This window comes from Pogonomyrmex barbatus, unplaced genomic scaffold (assembly GCF_055798465.1).
Source record: "Pogonomyrmex barbatus isolate J1 unplaced genomic scaffold, ASM5579846v1 scaffold1, whole genome shotgun sequence".
Lineage (NCBI taxonomy): Eukaryota > Metazoa > Arthropoda > Insecta > Hymenoptera > Formicidae > Pogonomyrmex > Pogonomyrmex barbatus.
In genome coordinates this window covers 18263646-18287519 of record NW_028297098.1, presented here as the reverse complement: position 1 = coordinate 18287519, position 23874 = coordinate 18263646, and the positions used below count along the sequence as shown (strand labels likewise).

The following is a 23874-nucleotide window of genomic DNA, read 5'->3' as shown; positions in this document are numbered from 1 at the left end:
TTTTAATTTACGCCACCATAATTCCCTTGTCAAAACAGAACTGCTATCATTTCGGTGTTATTACAATTTGACATTTTTTCGTATCCAATCTTAGCGACCATATCCTTTTTTTCTTTTTTTTTTTCCAAACATGAAATCAGTAAGAAAATGTAATCGACCCTCGCAGACTGATCGAATTCAAAAGATTGTATTCATATCAATGTGATATTCGTAAAAGTACGACAGCAGAAAGGAACAACAAAGCGTTAGATTGATACAAAAAGAATGATCATATTTGTGGAATAAAAACTATATATGTGGAATTGAAAACCATTCGCGTAAAAAGTAACTTTTATTAATTTATATTATTATTTTCTTTTCTATTAATTTATATTATAATTGGTCGTAAAATACAAAATACACAGAAATTTTTTTCCTTTTCGGGTTCGGATTGGTAATTTTATTTAAAATAGAAAAAAATATGAAAAACGAAAGAGCTCTTTGTACTAATCATAGTAATCATGTTTGCGTTACTCTCTCGTCGCTTCGGATTGAAACGAAAATGTGAAAGGTGTATGATCAAAGCATTCGTGGATCGGTGGACTTGCGAAACGTTATGGTACGAAATCACAGGAAGAAATCGCGTGATAGGAAGATTCGGCGAACAGATTCCGTGAGTCTTGCGAAATTATGTTAGCGGAAACTTCGCGGGAACGAAACTGCACGCGCGTGTCGAAGTGCGTCTCTTAGTCACGTCGAAGGCGCGGAGGGGTGCGGTAAAACGAGAGGGTGGATGGGAGATATCAGGCGGGGGATACCCTCCGGCTTGTCTGAGGTATACAGTCTGCGTACACGCATACTCTCAAGAACGATAGAATAAGAGAAAGAGGAAGAAAGAGAAGAAAGAGGAGCGGGGGAAGGAAGGGAAGAAATGTCTCTCTGAAATTACCAACGGTTTCGGCGATCGACCCTTCGCGAATTGGTCGAGTGCACGCGCGCGTCAGTAGTGTGGACAAAAAAATCGGTAGCCGATATAAAATTCGGAGACACGTGTACCGAAAGCCAGAGAGCGGGGAAATGAGAAAGAGCGTGAGGGAGGAGGAGAGAGGGAGAAAGAGAGAAAGGGAGGAAGGCGTGAGAGGGAGGAAGGGAGAGAGGGGAGAGAGAGAGAGAGAGAGAGAGAGAAAGAGAGAGAGAGAAGGAATTTAAGGAATGAGGGTGAGAGCGAAGGGAAAGCGAGAGAGGGAAGAAAGCATAGGTCAGGGGTGTATTCACCTGGCGCCGCCCCAAGTCACGCCTACCTGCGCGATTCCGAGCGTAGGTAGGCACGCCTACGCGTGCGGCATCACATGCAACGCACGTAGAGGACACGCACACACGCGCGGCTTGCATCTACGCTATCGTGTATCTTCTACGTACACGCGTACGCGTGTGTGCGGGGCCGCGCAGGCAGGTGTGCGAGCGCCCGATCTGAGCACGCTAAGCCTACGCCTACCGCTGCCTGCACGATTCGCACAAACACATATACACACATATCGACGACGATATACGATCGCTACTACTGCCGCCACCACCGTCACCGCCACCGTCGTCGCCGCTGCCACGCCGCTGCCACGCCGTGCCGCGCCGAGTTGCGTCTGATTACCACCGCGAGCACCGTCTGTTACTACTAGCCCAGTTAGAGGCATCGCGCGGGGCGCGCGTTTCGCAAGTTTGCGGATCGGGTCACTCGGCGACACGTTCCCGTAGCGTACCCGCGTCACTACGTACTTGCGCTACGATTCTCGATGCCCGGAGGCCGATTTTCGGATGCCTGTAGCGAACGCGTCGTTAGCAGCGCTAAAGATCTACACTGTCAACGATCGGCAGGCTTTTGCACAAGATGACAGAAGCAAAAAATGCATTTTGATATATATTGATAGATATATTTTATCGAAAAATTTAAATTAACGACACACCGAAGATTAGTAGTAATTCGATTTGGGAAAAATTGTTAAAAATTTAATAAGACGGTTTGTAAATCGAATTATGTTTTAAAGTTGCGAATGAATAATGAAATTTATAAGGAATTTTATATAGAGGCACTTGACTGTTCGTATACGTATATATATATATATATATATATATATAAAACAATTGTTGAATTATACTTTAGACAAATTTATATTTCTTAGATGACAATTACAAAAAAATTCGTTTGTCGAAAATCTCTTTTAAGAAGCCATACGATCGATGTTGCTATCGGTATCGCAAATATCGATATTACTGATTGCACAATGCAATCAGTTGATCACAGCTGATTTCTTTCAATAAACGAAGGAAGAAATAATTAGATCTTGAACATCGCTTGCCGATAAAATAAAACGAAGAAAAATTAGTTTATCGTGTTAAGATATTGCTATGATTAATGCTGCTACTAATATTTTAAATGTTAGCAATTATGTCGATCGAGTACGATAATCACAATGGACAAATGACAATTTAAATTGACAAAAAAGCGATTAAATCTTAAACATTACCGGATAATTATCAGTTCATTACGTTAAAAGGAAAAGTAGTATGACATATTTGTCACGTTTAGCGTTTCAAGCAATCTTCGATGTTTCGGGCGTTGCGCGATATATCGATAGCACGAATCAAATCGGTTTATATCGTGATTGTATTTTTTGCAAAACCTGCAATTTTTCTTTCGTAACGTGAAAGGACGGACAGCTCCGCTCGCGTCGTTGTCGTTGTCGTCGTCGTCGTCGTCGTCGTCGTCGTCGTCGTCGTCGTCATCACCGTCGGGTTCACATTCGCGCGCACGTGTATTCCACATCTACAGGATAGAGACAGAGAGAGAGAGAGAGAGAGAGAGAGAGAGAGAGACCGCGTGTGTATGCAACGCGCGTCGGCGAGATGCAGCAGTGTATACCGACTCGTGAAGCACGTGCATCCCACCCCGCGTCCCTCCCTGCGACGGGCCGCGGGTACGTGCCTGCTTGTCGCTCCGTTATTAATGGGATCTCTTCCGCGGGAATTCCGCCAATAAGGTCGACGCGGCAGGATCACGGCCTCTCTCTTTCTCGCTCTCCCTGGTCTCTGTCGCTACCCCCGCGTTTTTCCCCGCTCGCACACCCTCTCCCTCCCTCCACCCTTATATCACGACGCTCAGCCTTGTCAAGCCGCTCTTTCTCCCTCTGGCCGAGCTTTTCAAAGTACATCGCGTATATGTAAAAAAAAGTATAGAAAAAAGTTGTACGCCCGACACGTCATATCTTACGGGGCGTACAGCTCGCCGACGCGCTCTCGCCAACGCTCGATAACCGCGTTTGATGAATTTACCGATTTACCGCATCACGTATGCGTGCGTATTCGCGCGCGAATGTACAGATGTGAGGGTATCTCTCGCCTGTACACACGATATCTTTCATCCCGTGTGCGAAAGTGTTTCACAAAGTAATTTGGCGTCTCTCCCGAAATGCGATCGAGGGCCACGGTATGATCGGAAAGGGTTGCAAGAATAGGGAATGTCAAATGGGAAATACGCGAAATGCTGAACTGGAGCAACGTAAATGTGATATATTTTACTTGCGGAGCGCGTAACACTTTCCAAGTAAATTTAGCGGCGTACTCGAGAGAAATACGTATTTAAAACACGATTCGCGCGAAGACATTTGAAACATCTTCACTTTTTAAGACATTTTGGAGAAGCGTAACATTTTTGCACGGAAACGCCGGGACATACCGTCGTCGACTTTAAATACCAACGCTGGAAGGTATAACGAAAGCTAAGAGTACCGAGAATTATCAGCATTGTCGGACGTCGGTCGTATTGTGCACCCGCTGCATATTTCGCACCCAAGACACATCCGTTTCCGTCATTGTTCCACGGGGCAACATTGTATAATCGCGATACTTAGTAAGCACATAGTCCGAGATCCACAAATGCATTTCGCGTCACTTTCCTTCGCGAGCGCGCATTTTGCGATGGTTTGCGAAAGAAACACGCGTCACAAAGGGGACCGCGTAAAATTATCCGCAAGTTTGTAAATTTTTTTTTTTTTTTACGTTTTATACACATATAATTTAAATGAGACGAATACGTTTTTTTTGTTTCTAGTATTACAATTAAATGCTATGGTGTTTCCTAAAGTGCCGGCGAAAGTAGTGCCCGTCTGTCGAGGCTCGGTTACAATCGGGATCGAATCTCATTGCAATTCCGTTTTTGATTTCCCGGTAATCAACAGATACAGAGGATGGAAAAGAGAAAGAGAGAGAGAGAGAGAGAGAGAGAGAGAGAGAGAGAGAGAGAGAGCATATACACACACGTACACACGTTACATATACACACGGATGGACACATATACGCAGAGACAACGCAGTGTTCAATATTTTCGGAGTCACCCTGTAGATCGAAAATCTCGCATATAGTACTAACAGATTGTATAACACTTAAGCTTTCCGTAACGAGATACGAAAGACATACGAAAAACCTACGAATTGTTATGTTTTCTACAGTAACGTTTGTACTACCGACTTACAACAATATTTGTACAATATACGATAAAAGAGAACGTGTACCTATACAACATAGGTTACCCAGATGCAATAACTTTTTTAAACGGTGTTAATGGTTACCGGAATATTTTTCATACTTGTAACGACTCGTTGCGGCGTCCGTCCGTCCGTCCGTCCGTTCGTCACGATGCGACGCGACGCGACGCGGCCGGTGCCCGCGGCAACCACTACTCGTTTCGTTTTGTGCCAACCAGATCTTAGATTTTGCTTTTCCAGGATTTAATAACGTGCTGTTAAAGCGTAACAACACATGTAACCGGACCTTTAAGAAATCGAATGCCATTCCACTTTAGCACATCTCGACACCAAGCACCCACGCCCATTCGCTTGATTATCGAATATTAGACGGAGAGAAAGAGACAAAGAAAAAAAAAAGGAGAAGAAAAAAAGAGAGAAAGAGAAAGAATGTGTGTGTGTGTGTGTTTGTGTGCGTGCGTTTGTGTGAGAGAAAGAGAGAGAAAGAGGAAGTTGAAAGACAGAGGGAAATGTGTAGTGTACACATAGTTTGTCAGCAAAAAAAAGCGAACGTTGTTCTTCGAGCGAGCGAGCGAGCGAGAGACGGAATTTGAGTGCCGACGAGAAAATGTTTGTTTGCGACGAGACTCTCGAAACTATCTCGCGGCGTTAGTAATTCGATTATCGGACTTTGCGAGAATGGATACGGGAGAGCTGTAAACGGAACGCAAACGCCAATGGTGCCGTTACGATCTCTCCGCGATGCATTCGACAATGTGCACTCGATATTCCGATGCACCGAGTTGTCGCGGAAAATTAAGAGCAATATAACTCGCACTTGTCATAGCTCAGAATAAAATAAATTTTCTAGAAACGTAAAAACTCTCGATGCTTATGCGCAACAGTATCATGTTTTTTAATCGCGTTTGAGAAAAATGTATTTAATTGAAAAATTGAAAGTATCTTCAATTTTCTGTTGCGAAAGAGACGCAATCAAACATGTAATACCTCAATCATCTTATTTCGAGATTTCCTTGGTCGCACTCTAGAGATCATTGAGTTCTTACGACGATGAATTACACACACACACACACACACACACACACACACACACACACACACACACAAAAGAACTATAAAATTATCAACTTTTAGAATTTGGAAGGAAAGAAAAGGAAGTATAAAAAACAACAAATCGAAAATAAAAATGCGATTGCATATCAATACATAAAATGACGTATCGTTTGTTAACACTACAGCAAATCATGTGATATATTTGCATTTTTTGTCCTGAACTAAACAAATTATTTTTTCATCATGATGTATATTGTATGATTTACTCCAAAATTTTTTTAATTACACAATAAGAATTGCAATAAGAGAGAAAGTAATTAATAATATTTCAGCATTGCGATTTAAATACATTTTATCGCAATATTAATAAAAACGTGTTAAATTAATATTTCTATACGTGATGTATAATTTTGCTTTTCATTGATAAGATTCGAAGATACTCGCATGATTTTTTTACAATTGCCAACATTGATATATTTTTAATTCGGTTGTACTGTTTGCTCTTCTCTGCTTTTCGAACACTTTGTACGTGTACGATATCGCGTGATACTCGGAACTCCCGAGTGCGACCTTGCTGATCTTAGATATTACGGGCTGCGATAGGACACGTATGTGAGTTATCGAAGCGCGATCTTCGTTGCGGTGAAATAAAAAGAAGACTACCGGCTAACCGACCAATGCGTCTCGCGTTTTTGGATATCCTAGTTTATTTCTACGGGCCGTTCGGCGATAGCAGAGCAACGTGATGTCAACTTTGTACATACGTGATTAGGCAATATGCCCGACACACGTGCGCGATCGAGTCTACATCTCACATTTTCTAAACGGAATATTTTTGCCGTATTTTTTATTAAACTGTTGAACATAGTGACAATAAGTTTCAAAAATAATATAATAATTATTATATTATTTATTCTATGATTTATAAAACGCGCTTTAGTCTGGCATCTCTTCTTGCATCAATTTAAAAATAAGTAAAATTAATTATTTCCTTATTATGTAAGAAAAATTATTTCGAAAAAATTTTTTTATGATAATAAAAAGGTCATTTTAATACATTTTTGACCTAGAAGAAGCAAGCATCCAAGAATTAAAAATTGAGTGAGAAGACTCTGACATCGCAGATGCGTCATACGCTTGCCTGTATTCCGAACGACCTGTGAGAAGAAAAGATAGGAAAATGTATTGTCAAAAATCGCGATGTGCCCTCGAGCTCATTGTGTCATTTGCGTCGCACAAGCGTTCGTTGGAGCACTGTAGAGATGAACGTGTAAGATGGACGCGACTGTGAGGAGGCGATTGAACGAGTGAATTGAGAGCATTTCCGTCCATCCGATACGTTTCGATCTGAACCGCAAGTTTCGCAGATGGTTGTTAAGAAGTCTGATTTCAAGTTCATCCGGAATTAAACGTCGCGAAATTTTTAATCAAAGTCGTGAAATCGCAGCCGTATGCGTCCTGAAATTTGTGAGCTTAACTGAGTCTCGATTTAATGGCGTTTATATACAAATACGCGCGAACGCTTGTGTACACATATACATTTCAGCTGTATGTCGGCAGGAATCGAACGTTTCGGAAAAAAAAAAATTGGCAAAATTCGATATCTCGTAGAAACTCGTGAGAGGCAAAACCCACTCCTGAAAAAAGCCCACTCTCGTCCGTAAAAGCTCCACCAACATCGACAACGCGTTCAGGAACGTTCCGATCATAGCGGATAGCCACAACTGATTTGGCTTGGCGTAAAAAGAAGTACATTAAAGAAAAAAAAAACCTGGTTTGTTTCGGTTCTTAGACGAACGAATGCATATCATAGTTGTAAATTAACAATTTGTGAAATAAAAGCTGCAAACTGTTTGTGTTAACAATATGTCACGTGCATACGTGTTCTTGCCTGTCTCCGCTACGCAATCCCCGCCGTGTATCCAATCTCGCGTGAAACCCAGAGCGATATTATGCCGTAGGGATTGTTTATCGCTATCATAAGCCGCGTCCGTGCGATACAAAGGGTAAGTGCATAGTTCATAATCTTCCATTGGAGCGTGAAACGATTCCCGCCATGAGACATCCGCCGCGACGCGCCATTCAAACTACATTCGTGAGCACAAATGAAAAGTGTGAAATCAATTGAAACACGGTTCTTTTTTTTTTTTCAGTAAAATCATTCAAATTGTACGAAGCTATCTCTTTCGAAGCGCACGAATTATTGAAATTGCTCGAAGTACTCGAATTCTGTTTGAATTATTCGGAATTAATCTCGATCTTCGGCGCTATCGGGAAATCGTTGAAATTATTCAGGCTATGCAATTAGCGATTGCAATTAATCGAAGTACCTGAATTATTCGAATCTCGCGACTCAAGTCGCGTACCGCGTCATACCGCGTGTCACGCAACGTGTGCGACGTAATTTCCTTCCCTGTTGCAGGTCTCGCTCGCCCTCGGGCTGGAAGCCGGCGGATGGGGCGCTCTGGTGGAGCGGACGAGCGCGCACGGAGGCGCCGGCGGCGGCATCCTTGGCCACGGCGGCTTCACCGGCCTGGCCGGACTGGCGCGTCGCTGCGGCGTCTGCCTGGCGACGTTCCCGTCGCCGTGGCTGCTGGAGCGGCACGCGTTGCTGCAGCACGCCGGCCAGACCAGCGACGACAAGCCGTTCACGTGCGAGCAGTGTGGTCAGCGTTACCGCTACCGGTCCGCCTACGTGAAGCACCGCGAGCAGAATCATCGCGCGCGGCTACCGGCCGACAAGCTCTTCACTTGCGACGTATGCGGCATGCAGTTCAGGTATCTAAAATCCTTTAAGAAGCACCGTCTCAATCACGCCCTCGAGCGGTTGCAGCGCGCGCCCGAACCTCAGAGCAGCGTCGTCGTCGTCTCGGCGCCGGCCGAGCGCAGCGATCAGGTCTCGAGCACCGGCGAGCCGTCCCAGGTGGAGACCGGTAGCGATACCACGACGAATCCGGGCGACGCCGAGGAGATGCGCGGCGTATTCTCCGAGGGCGCGCGCGGCGACGAGAGCGTCTCGGAGACCGCGAGCGTTCAGGAGAATCCCGGCGATGCGGTGGAGGTACAGATGACAGAGACCACCGCCGCTGGAGTCGGCGGCGGGATTGGTAGCGGTGGTGGCGGCAGCGGCGGCGGTGGTACCAGCAGTGAGGCCGGCGACGTGGACGATAATGCCGTCGACGACGATCGGCACGAGCCCACCGAGGCGATGATCGGCCTCGCGCGAAGCGGTACTCGCGAGGCCGATCGCCGCGAGCGGCGCTTCGCTTGTCCATTCTGCGGCAAATGCGTCAGGTCTAAGGAAAATCTGAAGCTGCACGTGCGCAAGCACACCGGCGAACGGCCGTTCGTTTGCCTGTTCTGCGGCCGCGCCTTCGGCGGCAAGAGCGACCTGACGAGGCATCTACGCATCCACACTGGCGAACGGCCGTACCACTGCGAGATGTGCGGCAAATGTTTCGCGCGGGCTGACTACCTCTCCAAGCATCTCACCACGCACATCCACCAGCGCTAACGCGATTGCAACTCGGCTCATCCGCCTCGGCCTCCTCGGAGCCGAAGAGCAACGCGTCGACGTACCTCCTTCTCTCCGGTACGTCCCTCCGCGCGTTGATGCGCCACGACCGTCGCGAGATGACTCGAGGACTGATCTCGCAAAATGATACGAATAACACAGAATATTAGATATAACACTTTAATAACGAGCAGAATAGAAACGACATTCTCTTTGTGCGCTCAACGGCAGATGTTACGTGTTACGTATAGAGTAATAGTGCGGGGAGCAAATTATCTACTTTATGTGCTAATTATTTCTCTCCGATAACGCTATTCGGAAGACAGAAACTCACTTCCTCACTTCCACTAATAAAAGTGTCGCAAGGCGATAACGGCAATAATTCTGAATGTTGCTTAACTGATTCGCACTTTAGTATCCAGATTAAAATCCAGATTTTGGAATATTCGATCGTTCACGAGATCATACCTCGAGTCCGCGTCGGTTATCATTGACGCTTTCGGCTGATCGTTGCCGAGCGAAAATCGTTCTGCTCGCAAAGAGTACAAGCATTGGATGAAACTGCTGAAGGATTTCTACTGAGAGGAAGAAAGACGCAAAAAAAGATAGAGGAAAGAAATCGGACCGCGTCTGTCCATCGTCGCTGGCCCAACAAGACGCGTCAATTACGGAGAGACAAGGGAGAATGTAGTTAAATGTGAGCGCGCGAGATCTTCACTATATTACGATCTACCAGTACGTCTGACAATGGTTTCTGCTTTACGATAGTGAGACTAACTTGTGATAAGGAATATGAAACCAAAAGAAGAAAATGAGAAAGAACAAAACCAAAGAACGCAACGACGCGGCGGGCGAAAGCCGACGGTCAAAGGCTTTTTTTTGTTGTCTTCTTCGTCTTCGTGCTCCATCGACAAAGTGATATATTTGTAATGTAATAGCTAACCTCGATATACTCGATGTGTACTCGACATGTAATATAATTCGCGATGACGATGCCGCGTGCGATAACGATAATTTCCCTCTACGCGAGCTCCGTGCGGACTCGAACACGTCGATGAACCTATTTCTTTCTTTTTTTTACACGGATGAAAATTTACTTTCCGCGAAATTTAAAGGTTTTGCTGATGATAAGTTTACTTTTCAAAAATACAGATAAACAAATTTCAAACTTAAGGAAATTAGATTTCATAATTAGAAACTACATGAACTTTTTAACTTAAGTGCCCTTTTAACGTTTCAAGATTAATTTTTCTAAATTTTTGGAAAAGTAAGTTTCTTGGTACTTTAAAAATTTTTCAAATTCTCTTGCCACGAAAAATGCCTGGTAATTGGTCTATACATGCATGATATGTTGACATTATATGGAAATTACGATAAGTTATTAAAAGTCTACAACTTGATATTTTTACACTAGATATTTTTAATTATGCAGTCAGAGGCGTGGTGAGGCATATAAACGATTTTTCGTGATGAACTTTTTAAAAGTCAGAAACTTCTGGCTTTTTTAAATTTACTTTTATTTGTAATTTAATGTAAAAAAAATGAAACTCAAAGATAATCTTGATGTAATGGAAGAGATCAAGATTAAGAGTATTATGTATATTACGACAAAAGTATAAAAATTATATAATACATGTAATATACGTTTTGATATTTATGAATCCTCTATGGACAAAATTATGCTTTTTTCCGAAAAAGAATGTCTATTCATCCATTTTTATTTATCCAAAGCATATATTAAAAATAAATAAATATATGTATTTTTCCTAACATTATTTTTAAATAATCTTCGAGATATGGATAGAAATACGCTGCAACTGTGGTGCATCTTGCTTTGAATTCTCTATCTTAATTCTCTATCTTATCTTAATCCATAGAGGTTTAAATTATTCATTTAACTGATGCGTTTATAATAATCATCCGTGTAAAATGACGTGTTCGATGTTGGCACCGATCGGGAGGGCGAACCTCCCGGAAAGCGTTGCCGGTGCCTTTGAATTCCTGAATGAACGAACGAATAATCCTTTCCTTGATGATGCGAATAGCAATAATATATATCTTTCGTTTCTCCCGTCTACGTCAGAGACACCAGCGCGATTTAGGTTCGTCGTCGGGAGCCGCGAAGTAGCGTCTTGTTGCACGGTCTATATTCGATCCTTTCAAAAATCCTCTCCATTTAGTCGTTCTCTTAGGTATTTATATACGTGTATGTGCGCTATATATATGTATATGTATATATGTGTATATATATATATGTGTGTACATACATACATACACATACATACATATACAATAACGACATACTGTTCATCTAAGCACAGTACTGTTCATCTATGAACAGTAGAACGAGAGTGGCCGGCTCATTCTCTTGGGATCGGTCTCGTAAGTAGCTTTAACTTTCGACCACTTCATAAACCAAGTCCGATCGTGCGTTCTCATAGCGAGAGAAATCGAGAGAAGGAGACAATTCTTAGGGAAACTTGTGCAAACTCGAAGGATCACTTACGAGACCGAATCCCTCCACTTGGTCAGAACACTTACCTAGCCCTTAAGTGATATATAGTGTATTTGCTGCTCTGTGTACTTTCGCGCGCTCTCGAAAGTACGCGAAACGAAGTTGAATAACGAAGGTGCTATCTAACGAATAGGGTTGATCGCTAGATACCGGCCGGCCGGTACCTTTATCCGAGAAATGAAAAAAATGATGTGAAGACGAAATGCCAGGAGGAGAAAGAATAAAGAGAAGCTCTAGATTGCCAGCTAATATCTACCGTGCCAAAAAGGAAAGTGTTTAAAAATGAAAGAAGAGAAAAGGAGAAGGAGAGGAGGAAAGAAAAAAAGATATAAATAGGAAGCGAGAGAAAGTGGAACAAGGGAGAAAAGAATCTATTCCGTCGGGCGAAAATTCAATTTCCCTCCAAGACCGGCCCGGTGCTGCGATAGGCCAATTTAGTCCGTAATTACCGTATTATTATACCGTCTCGATAAGGATGTAATTTAATGATTAGATGATATGTCGATATTGTGTCGTCCGTGGTCGGTGGTGCGACCATCGTGTCGAGATTTTATTAAGAGGAACGTGTCCAACGAATGTCAACGAGAATTCGCGGCGAGGCGCGGGAAGCGTTTCGCTCGCGTTCACATCGTTTTAATTTCCCACTTCTCGCCGTTTCGCCATATATATATATATATATATATGTATATATATATATATATATATATGTATATATATATATATATATATATATATATATATATATATACACACACACACACACATACACTCGTCCGCCCTAATAAGCCGGACACATATATGTGGTCCTCGTGCGTTCGGACTCGAGGAGCGCGAACTAGAAGATTAAAGAAAACAGTTCCATGACGTCTGACGCTCCGATCGTTAGTCCAACTGCCCAATGTCCGCCCACTGCCGTTCCATTTCCACTTCCACTATCGGATTTGTGATAACCGAAAAGCTGCAAGTCGCCTCGTCATAAAACAGAGGCGAGGTTCTTGAGTCTGGAAAAAAAAAAACTTGAACCCCGGAAATCTTCGGAATCTTCGCTCCTAAAACAATATCGAATTGAAGTAAAATAATATTAATCTAATTTTATTAATATATACTTAATATTGATTTAATTGAAGTGTAGTATGACAGTAATACGTGATATGTAAATGTAACTCAATTGTAATTTTCAACAGTTGATGATAAATGTTTTCAAAAATGTTGCTGCACATCTGTAATATATACGAAAAGTTCTTTAACATATTTTTTTATGATATTATTAATTTAATTTTAGTATTGAAATCTTTTTTCTCTCAAGAAAAATTTATGGAAGTGACAAATTTAGAATTATCCATACACATTATTTTCGAACTTTATATATTCTAATAATGTGCATCATCGTTTTACTTCTTTTTATTCTAAAATCAAATTCGATTTGTTTGCGCGTGATGTTCGATTCTTAAATCTCCGAATTCTAAGATTCTATCAGAGATTTCACAATCTTTGGGGCAACTTCTGATTTATAGATCTCGGAGAATTTTCGGGCGCTCTTGCGTTTTCAGCATGTTTGCGTAAAGAGTTTGCGATCCCGTTGCAGAGATTCGCACGATCTCTCGCCGATGTGCTGCTTATGATCGTGACTTGAATCGCGATTCGATAGGACACAGTGCCAAACGATTATTCTATACCGACGTACTGCGATAGCGAGGCGAGGAAACGCGCGAGCTGCAATGCGAATGCAGCCGGGAAAAGTAATTTTAGGGCCGTTTGCCGCTTTCCGAATTCGGTTGTCCTTCCGCTCTGGAAGATGGGAACGAATGAAAGTACGCCTCCGAATTAAAGCCACCGGAAGCACCGCCGGACGTACAGCGTTTGCGTTCGAGCGTAATAACGCTAAATAGTGACTACACGGACAATCTAATCTCGTTTACAGCGGAAACGTTATAGCGGAATGCGTTGTTACTCTTAGTTACCGTATTAATTGTATTTTGTAGACAGTAGTACGACTTCGAGTCAGCCACCGCCGCTTTGTTGAATTAACCGGATAAAGAGACGCGCGTACTCTCTACTCTCTCTCACTCGAATAGTCGATACAAAGACCCCGCGAGTTGCGATTCTTTCCCTATCGTTCTTGACAAACGTCGGAAGACAAAGAAACATTCTTTTAAGAACGTGATCGTTAAGGTACCTCAAAGTAACAATTAAATCATGTGATATTTTAGTAATGCGTGCCAGACGTTTAGTATAGCAAACTACTAGTCATTTCTCACTATTAGTTGGAATCTGACAAGATTTAGCCATAAAATCATATGTGATAAGATCGATTAAGTCTACCATGTGTATATGATTGTTGACGCGAGCTGAAGAATATTTTTTATCCGACTAATATTGATCCCGAAATCGAAACAGCAACGTTTCATCCGCGTCGAAATATAAAAATTCTTTATTTTGCTCGACGCGACCGTTTATTTTTAACTACGAATCGCTTTGAATCAATTTGACATGCCGCAATGATATTCCGTACTAATAATGTCAATTGCAATATGATCTAATATGCAATCTTGATTATCTAATTTATATCAAGATATTGTTGCAAAATGCACATTAAATTATTTATTTTTGTTGCCTTTCAGAATATTATCATATAACATATATTACATTATTAATGATATATAAAACATTAAAAAGTGTTAACATCTTAATTTTTTTTTTTTAAAGACATAAAATATATAATCTTTTTCTTTTAATCAATTTAGAAGTTTTAATAATATTAAAGATTATATAGAAAATCAACATTAACAAATTAACGCGACATCAAACATTTTCGATTGGACGAAATTACATAGCTCTGTCTCTTACATAACTGCCTTTGTTACAATCATCGGTAAATGTCATTCGCACATAGCAGATCATAGGTTTTGAGCAATCGGAGTTAGAATCGATAGAGAACATGCTGGAGATCGGATAAATCGACATGGCTGGATACATACAATATATATATATATATATATATATATTGCACGATACACATATATCTATACGCGAATATCGAGTCTCGCGAATTCGTTTATAGGCTCTTGCTCACTCTTAAACTTACATCGAATTCCGGGAATCAATTAATCGCGCGGCGTGTGTGCGACTCTCCGCGTCGCACGTTAGCTCGCGTGATAGCCAGTCGTCTTTCAATCGAACTCTGGCAAAATGTAACGAGCTACCTACACCGAATGCAGAGGGATAATATATTTATCAGCGCGCCGCGCCCCGCGTGCACGTACGAGACGATCGCGGATAGTTTTTGACTCGCATGATTCGTATTTTCAGGCTGGTGATATCAGCACTGCAATGTCGGGGCGCACGAGCGCCTGCAGGATGCATGTTTCAAGTTCCGAAATAATCCTAGGAACGCCAACCTTTTCTTCGGTCTGTCTATTGAGAGAAAGGGGAGCTTTTTCATATATGCATTATTTACGAAGAGGAAAAGAGAAAATTCAAAATTATTAACTATTAAATATTATGTTCACTATAGGTTTCTTTGATTGGAAGCCAATTTATCGAGAGAAATTTTAAAGTATTGTAGTTATATATATATATATATATATTTTTTTTTAAATACATTTATATAACAATATATATAACAATAATATTATCTTCTAATTATATAATTCTTATTATATAGTAATTGTTTAAAAAATTTTATTTAAAAAATTTTTGAGTGTAATATATTCTTGCTAATGGACATACATATATGGTTGGTATTTTTAGGATTAATAACATAATATTATAATAATTATATTTCCCATATTTTGCAAGACAGTGATGCAGAGTCAATTTGATTGCAATGTGATGTACGTGAAAGTTTTTAATTTTGACTCGAATTCGTATTACTTCTGCAATTCTATTTCCGATTAAGTTTTCAATTTTTGGAATATACCAGATAAATTAGAGTAACGCAATTTCGTTATCATACAATATAGGCCGGCGAGCTTTCATTTCCCCCGATTGTTCTTTACATTCGTCGATCATATAAATTGAGGATTGCATTCTGCAATATCCCGTTCTTTGTAAAGACAAAAGGATTTAGCGCAGGGATTAAATCTCAGGGATATAATCTCGATAAATTCAATTCTCGATGTTACGGACATAGCAAACTGCACCTTGGACACCAATTGTGAATAAACACAGAGATTGTTTTCCGATCTATAACATCGACGCTTGAACACATCGATATTATATCGATTTCAGTTCATTTTTGCCTATAATACGATTTCTTTTTTAAGAAAGTTAATTAAAAAATTAACCCCGAGAAAAATCGAGTCTTTATATATCTAAGTTTAAAAAAAAATGGACTCTGGACCATTGAATTCTTTGATCGTCGCGGGGGTCGGACGATCGGGCGCCCGATATATCGAGCGATATTTTGTATAATTTAACTAACAAGTAATACTTATATTTACGGATATATTTACACGCAGGCAACCATGATCCATTATAATCCGTCTCTCTTATGGCCTATACTCGTGTCGAGAAAGTGCACGCTGAGCGTCGTGACGTTCGACCCGACGCGACGTTACGTGTCCTTATAAAAAGAGGCCTGCATCCTCGGAGAATCCCTCGAGGAAGGATCGATATCTTTCATATCTGTTGACCCGCGTGGTTTCTTTCAGTTCGCGTTTAGCTCGTTCAGAGGTACGCTTGATTTAATCATCGATCCGCTCGAAAACAGTGGACTGACCGGACGGTTCAGACGTTATGGAGTATATTGGGCATTTTAAATCACGTTTAAAGTTATAGCTACAACACCAAGTAATATATATATATATATAAATATATACAAATATGTATATACGCACATATGTATTTGTATATATATGCAGATTCTAAGATATATATATATATATATATATATATATATAAAATATAAATATTATAAATATATATATATGACGATAATATTATATATGAAAATATATTTAATGAATGTTCCTATATTTATACTATAAGTACATAATAAGTGTATTATATTGATATTCGATGGCGATTTCAGGTTTTTACCAAAACTTAAATGTCTGTTTAGATAGTAATTATACTATCGAACACTAGTTTAAAATGCTGGAAGAGCAAAAAAAGAAAGAGCGTGAGGTGAAGAAAGAAAGAAAGAGAAAGAAAAATAGAAGAAAGATGGAAAAAAGGTTGTGTAGTGAGGCGACAAATTTCAGAATCCTCAGAGACGAGAGAGATGAAACGTTAGAGGGAAAAAGAGACACATTAGGGAACGTATATTAAACGGGTTTGCATGTGTCTACGGCGAGGCGAGGGTCTTCCTATACTGACTGAACGATCAGATGTGATATATGCATAAGGATTAATTATTTACTCTAATCGTATATATATATATATATATATATATATATATATATATACATATATATATATATATATATATATGTGTAATTAATATTATATTAATTAATATGGTTACGATATACAAACATTATATCTATATATTGTGTATAGGTAGATAGGAACATATACAATGTTTTTAATGGTTTATCTATGTTCCGAGGATATATGCTAAGTGTATTTAGATAGGAAGCTGTGTGTAAGAAGGTCTCTCGCCGTTAATGTTTGATCGATAGAGACCTCCGGCTAGCGAGTGATTCAATTCACGTCAGAAAATCCTCCATTGCGTATTTTCGCATACCCGCTAAAGGGAAGCACACCTGCCAATCGGAAGATATCGATATCCCGACCGTCTTAACGATACGAATAATTTACATGTTTTGCAACGAAAGAACGTCCTCGTGCTATCATCTATTTAGATACGGATCGTCTTGAGAATTAAAGAGATGTCGTTAAATCGGAAAAATATCGACTATTCGACATTTTAATTTAAAAATAATGTCTCTGTCATCGTATTTATCATGCTATTTTCGACAATGTTTACAAGAATTCAGAGTTATCACGTTAGCATCGAATTTTTTAATAACAAATTAACTTCTTAACTTCTTTTCCCCTTAATCTATCATAAAGTCTTTTTTTTCCGGAAAACTTGCACAATAAATTATGTACCTCATTTAATATAAAAAAAAACATTTTAATAAATTAATAAATTAAATTTTAAATGTATAAATAAACATCTCTTATTTTTTAGACGATTCTAAATGTGCTTTGTTCAAAGAAAAAACCTATTTGATTTTCGATAAAAGTTCTTCGTAAGATATTTTGGTCAAAATCTGGTTTCTCTGAAATTTTTAGATTTCTTTTATTTTTATGCATGATAAGAAAAGTTCAAATATTATTTTGGAAAGTGCGAAATTAGACAATATAGGCTCTTCTTTCGCGAATCCACGGCTGGCTGGTAGAACGCAGAAGGGGGGAGGAGAAATTTTCGGGAGTGTTTCAATTTTCACGCGTTCCGTGCAATAACAGTTTGCTCAATCCTCGGTGTCCGTCGGTCCGTCCGTACGGAACGACTACTCGTAGGTTATAAAAAGACAAAAAAAAAAGAAAAAGGAAAAAAAGAAGAAGAAAACACAAAGAAAACGCGTGACAGTGTTACACTAACACACGCGTGTGTAGAGCGCAATGCGACAAGTAGAAAGTAGTAGCTCGACTCGTTATAGTAGTCAGACATTTTCGAACCTAATTAGCCGAACGGACTTTATCTCCTTTTTCGAAACTTCCTTCGAGTCTCTCTCGGTGTCTTCGGTGTCTATTCTAAAGAGATTTAAAACGAAAAAAAAATATATAAAAAAATAAATGCGCGAAAGAGTTAAGCGTTTTAGAGCCTCGGTCAGTGTAATAGTGAACCTAAGAAAATTCGGAGCCTTTTTTCTATCAACGTGATTGCAAAAGAAAAGATTGAAATCGGAAAGATAAAAAGTATTCTGATATGTATTCTGATGTATTCTGCGACTTGCGATTTTCAAAATTAGTCGCCGCTATGCTAAATTTGCTCGCCGTATCGGTGCATCGTTGCTCCAGTAATAATAAACGATAAAGCGACTGTTACTTCCTCTTTAAACATATATCGGCCGATTTAACGTCAATCAGCTGATCAAGAACGTAGATGTCCTACTTACAAAAAATAATATAGATTTTTATATGTACGCATAATTTAATTTTTTCACACAGGTGTACTTTCTTATTCTTACTTTCTTATCGAGAAATTATCACTCTGAAAAATATTTTATTTATTTCTACATTTCTTCTTTTACGTCAAAAGAATTTAAATAAAAGTTATAGAGAAGACGTGTGTGCGCCCAGAAGTACATTGTGTCATTATTTTCTTCGTGTCTTCGTTTCCGACTGTGACGATGTTACGACGAATCGTCGATCTGATTTTCCTATCTGTCGAATAGCTTTGCTGAAATAAACACACCCGATAGATATTTACTTGAAAAATCAACGATATAGAAAAGGCTCCGCGACATAACGAAGGATTCTATGTTTAACCTTAACGAAAGTCGATTTTGCAATCACTTTGCTGTCGCGAGGAGAACTAATAAATCGTGGCCGTATTATCATAATTGTTTGTCGTACCTACCGTTAGATAATTAATTAATTAATTAATTGTAATTTAATAACTAGCATAATTAACGATAATTATTATACAAAGCGGCGTCGCGGACGCGCGCGATCCTCCCGCGCGGGGAGGCGAGTCCGCGCTGCCGCGCGTGGATGTTAGAGATATTTTTCAACTTGTACTAAATGTGATAAACCGATGAATTGACAATGAGCAATCTAACTGTAATATATGAATATTATATATTACATATATATATATACATACACAAATATTCTATATATATAATATTACGCGCGCGCAACACACACAAATATTATATATATATTATATATATATATACATAAATGTCTGTCGTACAAGCCGTAATTAGGATTTACTGTAGCTAGTACGTGTTAGCTTATTAAACGAAACACACTCGTAAATGACAGATGGCGGAATGAAACGCGTTTATGCGGTCGAGATGAAAGAAAAAAAGGGGTGTGAAGAGAAAAGAGGGAGAAAGAGTGAAAGAAGTGAAACGGAAAAATAGAGAATGAGAGAGAAAGGAGTATAGACGCAGAGGGAGTCAAAAGTAATATCGTATGCCGTCTCGAAATCTGTCCACGAATTTTCCATTGACGCTGGGCGCTGTCGTGCAAAAGCGAAGAACGCGTCCGCGACCCTCTGGCTCTTCGGCTAACTAACTAATTAATTAAGGGAACTTGGAGCAACGTGTGAAAACAATGTCTCGCGAAATCTTTGGTGCGCGCCCCTCTAACGGGGTTTAGAATCATGTCGCAATTTAAATGAAGAAATCTACGTAACGATAAAAGGAACGAAACACTGCGAATATAATTTTTGCAGGGAGTTTTATTACTAAATCTTACGTAAAAGTTAATTTTATTATTATCGTTATTGATATTAATTTTTAAAAAATTACAAAGAAATCACTACGATATTTAAATATTTAATAAAACTCGCAGAATAATTTGTACAATCAAAGCTTTATTTTATAAGATTTATTGGGATATATAAATCGGTTCTAAATTATAATTAGGATAATCATAAATATAAAAAGATATAAAATTCTTTCTTGAAATTTTTTTCAATACTTTTGTGCATATTAGAAGCGGAATAAACGTCATGTTAATATTTCAATACCGCCTTATACATCCGTTAAAGTCGATCGTGATATCGCAATCGTGCAATCGTGACGCATAGATCGCGCGTAGAATCCACGTTCTCGAAAAGTGTACGTTCGATATATATTACGTATATATATTATAAATGGCCGTTGGTACAAAAATGCGAATCTCCCACTTGAATCCGATCCCCATCGATCGCGAGTGCCGTGATCGACGATCGATCGACCAAGTTAAACGAACGATTACGAAACGACGAATTAATTGTAGTCTTTATGAGCCACATAACGCGGCGCCCCACGTCATTGGTACGCTTTAAATAACGGGGAATATAAAAGTATTGTGTGAAACAAACACACCACTCTATTACCGGTATATATTATATACATTGTAACCAATTGTTGTCTACAATATAATGTTATTTTTCTAATTCATATTCAATTGTTATTGTTGAGCGAAAGAAAGAGAGAGAAAGAGAGAAAGTGCGCGCGAGAATAAATGGGAATGAATGAAAGAAAGAAAAATGAAAGATGAGAGGCGAAATGATAGAAACGAAAAGCGACCCTGGCCAGAGAAAAACGAGGAATAAAAGAAAAAGAGAGAATGTAATATTGAAAGATTGTGGGAAGGGATGAGAGCGAAAAATGTGCGTACGAATGGAAGATGAAAAAAAAGCACATCGAATACTTAAGCGCGAATAATGTATTCGACCAGGATAGGTATATCTCCTGTACTTTCTATTTCCATTTGCTTCCCTTTTGAACACATTTACATACATCATCACATACAACGAGTTCTATGTCTTTCCCAAGTGTTTTGGCAGCTCGATTCTTAAACGGATAAAATCGTATTGCGAGAAACACAATTATAAATTAATATTTATTATGATCGATTGAAGCCGAAGAGTCTCAAATGTGCCAAAGAGAATATTTTTCCTAACGTTACATGGTTGTGCGATTTTATATTTCGATGCAACAAACGATTCGTTTTTGATCTTACAATTAGTACTGACGCGCGTGAATAATTTCTAGAGATCTAGAGTGTTGCTAAAAATCTGCGATTCTTTTAAGTCCACTCTAAACTATTCCGCGTGGTATTGGCAAGTCTTCACTTCGCTCAGAGATTCGCTCCCTTTTTAGCTTCTTTCTAGAAGACTACCAGCTGTATCAACGAATCGGCCACGAATCCCTCGGCTTGGCACCTTGGAACTTTGCGACTTGAGCAGATTCTAGCGATAGAGTTTAGAGCGGAATGTTTTCATGCGAGAAACCGCCGAATCGGACTTCCGTCGTCCCAGTTCCACGCTCGCTCCACTGCAACGCGCAGTTTGTCGTAAAAACGGAGGGTGGAAATCGCGGCCGGACGGGGCGCAAGTAGTGACGGTGCGCGATTAGCGCGACGAAACCGCGCCGCGCCCGCGACGGTGCGCCGGTCGCCTGTGATATACATACAAAGTCGCGAGCGCACAAGTATTGTATTTTTTGTAAGGCTCATGTACGCCACGCAGATTGTGATAACCGAGTTCGCGGCGTCGTCCCGGGAACGGACGACGGACCGGCGTGCCGGGCACCAAACGCGCGCGAGACGCAAGACGCATACAAGTTCGAGTACGGTTCGGCGGGCCTTCCTTTATTTCCCCTTTCCACGAAGCAGAGTGCGAATGATGCTTGTTAACGTTTTAACTTGTTGTGCGAGGGAAGATGCGTTCTTTACCTTTCTTAAAGTCCGATACGCTATCCGAGAGGACTTTCCGTCGACCACCGCTTTCTGTCTCACCGTCAAAATGATCGTCCTCGCGGATACAATAAGAATTTCACAAAGTACTTTAAGTCGCTCACGAAACGGAATGCGTTGTAAAATTTTTTTTTTGTTTTTTTGTTAAATATTGGAAGATATAATTTTTAAAAAATTAGACTGACAGGTTTGCACGAGATGATACTTTTTATATATGGGGAAGCATAGAGTTATGAAGTGATTTTATTTTGCCTTGGAAAAGGTAACAGTTTCGTAGTTAGAACAGTACGAAAGAGAGACGAACGCTGCCTTCTCATTTGTTTGTTAAAGCTGTCGAGAATGTTGTCAGCAGATTATTGCTCGCACGTTGTCTCGATTAATTATTGTTATCTAATCGATACGAATCTTCGTCGAGTCTCGAAACAGGTAAGAAAAGACAGTAGTTATCATAGCAATTTAAACAGACAAAACCAGTTAAATTTCATATATTTCTTTTATATAATAGTTTGATTATATATATATGAATAAATTTTAGAAATTGGAAGTTTACGAATAAATACGTTGTATAAAAACAAGTTAATTCTCCAAATTTAGATACATGAATGAACGAAAAAAATGTTTTAATTCTGTATTTATATATTTTATTAAATATTGATTTAATCTTCGAAAAAAATTCGAGAAAATGCATAAAAATCGCATTGGATTATATAAAGTTTTTGACTGCGAGGGTCTTAAAAAAATCGTTAGCTCCCACACGAGATTTCGTGTTCGCCAATCGTTAATCGTGCAGTCTAACTATCGCGACCTGCCTTATATATAAACTGCAAGTTTTATTCTGGCTATAAATGGGAATTCTCTTTGCGATATTGAATGCGCGATCACGCCGGATATTCCTAAAGAGGATGTTTAATAAATAATGCGCTCAAAACGGAATCATGTCAGATTGACACGCTCGCAGACGTTCTAGATTCCGTGTAAAAATTTCACGAATTCAAAAAAAAAAAAAAAAAAACCACGGAACATTTCAGTGCAAACCGGACGATCGCAATAACTATGATTGTCGAACAAACGATCGTTACAAATTCGTAACTTCCGTCGGATGTAAAACCGTATATAAAAGCTCGAATTTACACCCAATATTTCATAAAAATAGAATGGAAATGTCCAGGGATCTTGACTCGGCGAACGATTCGACCGCGTATCAATTAATTCTACAAATCTCACAACGGGACTACGTTAGTTAGTTACGTAATTACGCGTCGCGTTTTTTGTGATATTTTTAAAATGATTGCGAGCGTCTGCGTATGTATGTAGTACGTTGTTGTTGAATCCGGTGTCCACCGCGAGATGCCAAAGAATTGTAAGTTGTGTAATAAAGCTGTGGCTGTAAGGTAACTATAATAACGTCAATGATGATAACGAGATGATGATGATGATGATGACGACGACGATGATGATGATAATGATCATGATAATGATGATGATTATGATGGAACTTCTGGCGTGGTGATAATCGTTATTGCTATCTTGTAACGTTTAATGTATATCAGTGTCGTGCAAACAAAAAATAAGAAAAAAAATGAGCGGCTGAAGCTCCTCGGTGTTGTGGGTATGCATACTCGTTCCTAGCAACTCGTATGACAATTACTATTCGATACTACTCATAACAATTGCATTGATCTACTTTACTCTACGTACACTTTAAAGATAAATAAATACATTCTGTCCAATCTCACTTAAGTCTGCGTCGATGTCTGTTCTTTCCTTACGAATACATTTCCTACTAGTTATCAAAAGGATTCATTTCAAGGAAGGTAAAGGTAATTCCAAATGGGAATCACACTCGTGGACCATTACTAATCAGATATATTTTAAGATTTAGATGGGTTAGATCCATATCTACAAA

At 39.7% G+C, this 23874-nt stretch overlaps 1 protein-coding gene across 2 annotated transcripts in view; it reads left to right on the top strand.

The window, feature by feature from the left end:
* Positions 1-23708, top strand: part of mamo (zinc finger protein 628-like) — a 63537-nt gene extending 39829 nt beyond the window's left edge. For both annotated transcript variants that reach the window (XM_089079926.1, XM_089079924.1), the window contains exon 4: positions 7991-23708. In XM_089079926.1, the coding sequence (XP_088936052.1) occupies positions 7991-9082 (1092 nt within the window). In that variant the 3' untranslated portion in view covers positions 9083-23708. The remainder of the gene's footprint in view (positions 1-7990) is intronic.
* The last annotated feature ends 166 nt before the right edge of the window (positions 23709-23874 follow it).